The 5,734-nt window shown below is 28.7% G+C and overlaps 1 protein-coding gene across 1 annotated transcript; it reads left to right on the forward strand.

Annotated features, from left to right (window-relative positions):
- Nucleotides 1–1,462: 1,462 nt before the first annotated feature.
- On the forward strand, nucleotides 1,463–3,463 carry LOC112736913 (bZIP transcription factor 44). Its single transcript, XM_025786589.3, has one exon. It carries the CDS (start codon nucleotides 2,544–2,546, stop codon nucleotides 3,036–3,038), a length of 495 nt encoding a protein of 164 aa, XP_025642374.1. The 5' UTR covers nucleotides 1,463–2,543; the 3' UTR covers nucleotides 3,039–3,463.
- The last annotated feature ends 2,271 nt before the right edge of the window (nucleotides 3,464–5,734 follow it).

Here is a 5,734-nt window from a genome sequence, read left to right on the forward strand (position 1 = left end):
GACAATATAAATTATAACAAAATTTTAATCCTTCGTATAAATATAAGTAATTATGTATCTGCATACATATATTCAGGAAATTTCAGAACATGCATGACTTCCAAATCTAAAGCGCGTATGAAACATAGCTCCTCAAACGGATGTCAATTTGCTAGTGTATTTGTCACTTCTGCCACATTTGCCTCCATAGTGTCGTCAGCTTGATTTTCCGTCTCCATCTGAACTAACGACTTCGTAATTGCTTTTAAACTCTTCCTCACTTTCACTATTATAATATTTCCGTTCAATATTTCGGTCGGCTTCAAATTGTTCGAATTCAACATACAACTCAATGAACGACATTTGAGAGCGACTTTCAATATACATTGAAAACATCTCTTCCATGCTCGCTTTATCAGTTACATATTTGGTTTGAAATTGAACGAATCCACGCTAAATACTGGTATAGGATATCTGTATAAAATACACGATATTCTCCTTGACATTTCAGAATCTATCTTCTCACAAATCACACATTTTAGTTCTTCAAATGAGATTGTGAGTGGAATAACAATATCTAATGAATTTTCACAAATAAATTTCACTCTTTTAGATGTTTTTAACAAAATGTGATCAAAATAATATACTTTTAATACGACTTTATCATCCTTTTTTTCCCTCACATAAATATGAACTTCACTGTCGTAAATTTTTTTCAAGCACAAACAAAAAAGATAGTTCTGGAAGAAGAGAGATCTATCAAGTCGGATACGAATTGCACATATATATATAACAAATCGATTAGTCCGATTTTTATTGACACATTAAAAAATAATTTCCAATAAACAAATAGAACGATCAGATTATCTAAATGCAAATTTAAATTTTTTTTTCACATAAATCAGACCGTATAATTTATGTATCTACTTTTACTAACAAAAAAATTAGACGATCCAATTTTTTTTCCTACATTTCAAAAAAGCAGCCACCATATTCAGGTCTAGCACTCCTAATCTAAATAACAAGACACAACACATACAATATGCATATCCAAAAAATGAGCCTGCATAATTCAATGTCATGCAAATTAGAATAGTTACAAATAACATTTATTATGCATAGAAAAAAATCTGGTTTATAATTCTGATGAGAACCAGATTTATTAAAAAAGAAAAATTAATTGTTTGATCTGGCCATGGGGTCATATTCATATGAAAGACACAGAGACTTTTCAATTTATGTGATTGTGGGGGACAAGTGAAAAAGATGGAGCAAATTACTTAGCCCTCTAAACCTGCTATGCTATGAAGAGTGCTATGCAGAAACAGTTTCTGTGAGAGTGAGAGTGTGATGCTGCTTTTGGAAGTATTTTCAAATTTAATTTGATCATACATTTCTCTATGATTGTTGGTTCCCAGCTGTATATGGACCCCTTTATTCTTCTGTCTTCTCTCTTAGTCCCATTCTTCAATTCTCCTATGTTCTTATTATTTTCATTTTTTCTTTTTATGTATGTCTACACACCCTTAATTCCCATCCTTTTCCTACCACCTTTCCTTCAACCAATGTCTCCTCACATCTCCTTATAAAATAATAATAAAAGTCCTATTTTTGTTTTGTTCTTCTTATTATTATTTTCCTTATTGGAATTGTTGTTTGTGAATGTTGTTCCCACTATATTATTATTAATTAACATTATATCTCTAAATATCATAATTATATTCAACTATATGCCAGATAGTAAATAAAATTAACTAAATGAAAAAATAAAATATTTTTCCCTAAAGTAAAATGGAGACTACTTTGGTTTGATTCTTTGTTTTCTGTCTATTGGATTTGATATAAATAAAAGAAAATAATTATTATTGTTTATTATTTTACTGCAAGTTGTTAACTTTTTAAGTTCTATAAATTCCTGAGACGAAACACACATACTCCCCTTCCACTTTCTTCTCCTCTCTTCTCATCTCTTCATTCATTCACACCTTTCTAGATATTTTTCTTTTGTTCTCCATAATAATAACAACAATAATAATATAATCATATATTCATATATGGTCCCTCATATCTCTTCTTCTTCTTCTTCTTTACCAACCCTTTCTTAGCTTCCACATGCTCTTGAGCTGCTTCCTTCTTCTTCATCAAACAGAGTTTGAAACCCCTTAGATTTCTTCTTGTTTTGAAGGGAATTTTGAAACGGATTTTAAATGTCCAACATCTTGTTGTTGATGTTTGATATTCATGTATCCGATTCTCAGTGAGATCTTCCTTTCCGGGTGTATGATCAATTCCACTGTTAGGCGCAGGACCCATCTTGTTCAATCTTTCTCCGTTGCTTTCCTCTACTGGCTCTACTACGTTTCATGATTCTTAATTAACCTTCTTCACCTATTTTAATTTCCCACTACATATTATAATAAAATAACAAAATCTCTTCAATAAAAATTTATAAATTTTCCGTTTTTGTTTCTGGGTCCTGCCGTCGTTCGTTCGTGTTCTGTGTCCGTGTCAGTGTCCGTGTTTTAGAGTCTTTCTTGATAACATAACCAATATATATTACTTCTATGGCGTCTTCAAGTGGAACATCTTCAGGTTCATCAACTCTTGTGCTTCAGAACTCGGGTTCTGAGGAGGAGTTGCAGGCTTTGATGGATCAAAGGAAGAGGAAGAGGATGATATCAAACCGCGAATCGGCGAGGAGGTCGAGGATGAGGAAGCAGAAGCACCTTGACGATCTTGTTTCTCAGGTGGCAACGTTAAGGAAGGAGAATCAACAGATCCTCACAAGCGTCAACATCACTACGCAGCAATATCTGAATGTTGAGTCGGAGAATTCAGTTCTTAGGGCTCAGGTTGAGGAACTTAGTCACAGGTTGGACTCACTCAATGAGATCATTGACTTCTTGAATGCCAATAACACTAGCAATGGTGTTTATGGTTCTTCTTCTTCAGGAGGGTCATTCATGGAGCCAGTTAATAGCTTCTTCAACAACTCTTTGAACATGGCCTTTCTCAACCAACCCATTATGGCCTCAGCATCCGACATGTTACAATACTGAGGCCGGTTTGGTAATTGTCTCAAGACAGAAAATACAGAGATACTGAAACATACATAAATAGAGACTTAACTTTTTCGTCTTGTCTCTAGTTTAATATCTCTCTATTTTTCTTATCTTGAGATCTGGATTTTGGGAGTCTATAGATGAATTGAGGGGTATTATTGGTTTTTCAATTTAAGGTTCTTGAGTCTGTTGTTGAGAAATTGTAATCACTCTATCAATGGTGATAGTGATGATAAGTTTATTTCTCTAAGGAATAATGAATGAAATGTGTATCATAAAAAAAAGGTGAGGGTTGTTAGGTGCTGTTCCTGGTTCTGTAAAAAAATGAGGCACTATTATTATTATTATTGTTGTTGGTGTTGTCATCTTCCTCTGTTATATATTAATTATGAATTTATTATGATGATGGTAATTAATGTTGACCAAGTTCTCTATATATATTTCACCCGTTCATTTTTATTTATTTTTTAATGAATTGTGTGTTTTGATCCTTATATAGTTTAATTTGTAGTGATTAATATGCTGAAATCATGTGTTTGTTTGACTAAAAGACAATTTTTGCAATTTGCATTTGAATGTTTGTGAAAGTGGACAAGCATGAATTGAACTTTTAATAATATCAATTCTCTTTGGACGTGTGCGCACATTGTATATATGATGTATAAATGAATATATCCAAGTATACGTCTCTGTTCTCTCTGTATTGTATTATTTTGACTACTTTCTAATGTATTTTTCAAGTTTTTAATTAAAACAAATTAGACCCATTTAACAAATTTAACTGTTTTAATTGATTTTATCGATTTACTATTGATTTTTGCAATATTTTTTTTATTTGACCCGAATTAATTAAGCAATTAATTTGCGAATAATTAAATAGTAAAATAACAAATAAATTTTTGAGAATTTACACTTTAAATAAATTAATTCTTAAAAAAATACCAATAAAATTTTTTAAGATAATAAATAGATACACTATTTTTATATTAATTTTTGTAATTAGAATAAAAATTTAATTTAAATTAATTTATCTATATTTATTATTTTAAATTATTTTATTAATATTTTTTTAAAATTAATTTATTCAAAATTTAAATTTTTAATTTAAATTAAATCGGCTAGTTTGATTTGATTGTTAGTACCAGAAATTTTTTTATATAAACTTATTTTTTATTTGATCGTCATACTGATAGGTGCTAGAAACTAGTGAGTATAGTAGTTGATGTGGTTGTTAGTTTAATTAGATCATAATTAAAAAGCTATGATTAATAGTAAAGCACATAGAAACATAGATTTAAGAATGGAAGATATCTATGAAAGATATATTTGTACTTGTATTGTCTAGAGAAATGATGGAGTAGCCAAGACATACGTATCTTAATTGGAGAGAAAATCCAAAAAGGGCCAGAAAACTAGAAAAGGACAAGTGGTCAAGTGGAGAGAAGTGTAGGCCATTGCATTGCACACCCCATTTGCTGCTTTTTCTCTTCATCATTAAACTGCTTGCCAACTACAAATTTTATTTAGTGCAAATTTATATTAGTCCGTATATATATTATTTTAGAATAAAGTATATTTTTATTTTAAATTTTAATAAAAAATTTTAAAATATTTTTAAATTTTATTTTGTAATAATTTTTTTAAAATTTTTAATTTATATTAAATATATTTTTAATAATTAAATTTTTACAAAATTTAGAACCAATCTAATAATAATGTTCAACAACTATCTTTGGTTTATTTGATGTAATTCAAAAGTTTTTTGAATAAAATTAAAATAAAATAAAAATTATGAATATTTTTTAATTATAAACAAACTTTAAAAATAAAAAATATATTTTATTTTATATTTTATTACTATATTCAAATTTTTTAATATTAGTTTATAAAAATAAACTAATAACTAAATATTTGCTAAAAAAAAAATTTATGCTTAACTTTGTAACACTGTTATTTTATTTATTCAGTATTTTTTATTAATTTGAAAATTATAATTATCAGTCAAGGAAAAGAGATTATCTGTTTTATTATTACATTTTTATTCATATGATACTAATAAAAACTGAACATGTGTTATTTAACTTTTTATTTATTATTAATTTAATGATTTTTTAAAATAATTTTTAATATATGCGTTTAATTCTTATTGGTGATACAATACGAACACCATAGTGGAATATGTGATCTTAATCTTTAGTCAATATATACATCACTTTTATAACCAAAGCCTACCATCTGGTTAACAAAAATTTTAGAACACTCGTTTATTTTTTGTTATCGACATATTTGTAAATTTCGTTTTGTATTCTGGAAGTATCACATGTTTTTTAGTTTCTCTTTTTTTGAATTTATTCTTAGTTCTCTTAGTTATTTTTTTGCCTTGAATTTATATCCTCAGATCACGGTATTTATCTCTTTCAAGTTAAGTATGCTTCTGATCTTCTTACTTGAGACGGAATTATAAATAGTCGCATTGAGTCTACTTCTCTTGAACTTAATGTTCGGTTTACTCCTATAGATGATGTTGTTTTAGATAATCCTACTCTTTATTGAAAGTTAGTTGGATGTCTCGTCTACTTGATTGTCACAAGACTAGACATCGCCTATCCAGTTCATGTTCTTAGCCAATTTTTGTCAGTTCCTCGTACTACTCATTATGCGGCAATTCTTTGCATCCTTCGCTACATTAAAGA

Source organism: Arachis hypogaea, chromosome 13, assembly GCF_003086295.3.
Source record: "Arachis hypogaea cultivar Tifrunner chromosome 13, arahy.Tifrunner.gnm2.J5K5, whole genome shotgun sequence".
In the NCBI taxonomy this organism is placed as follows: domain Eukaryota; kingdom Viridiplantae; phylum Streptophyta; class Magnoliopsida; order Fabales; family Fabaceae; genus Arachis; species Arachis hypogaea.

Excerpts from the sequence above, each read along its gene's own strand:
- LOC112736913 (XM_025786589.3), top strand. The coding sequence starts at position 2,544 with ATGGCGTCTTCAAGTGGAACATCTTCAGGTTCATCAACTCTTGTGCTT.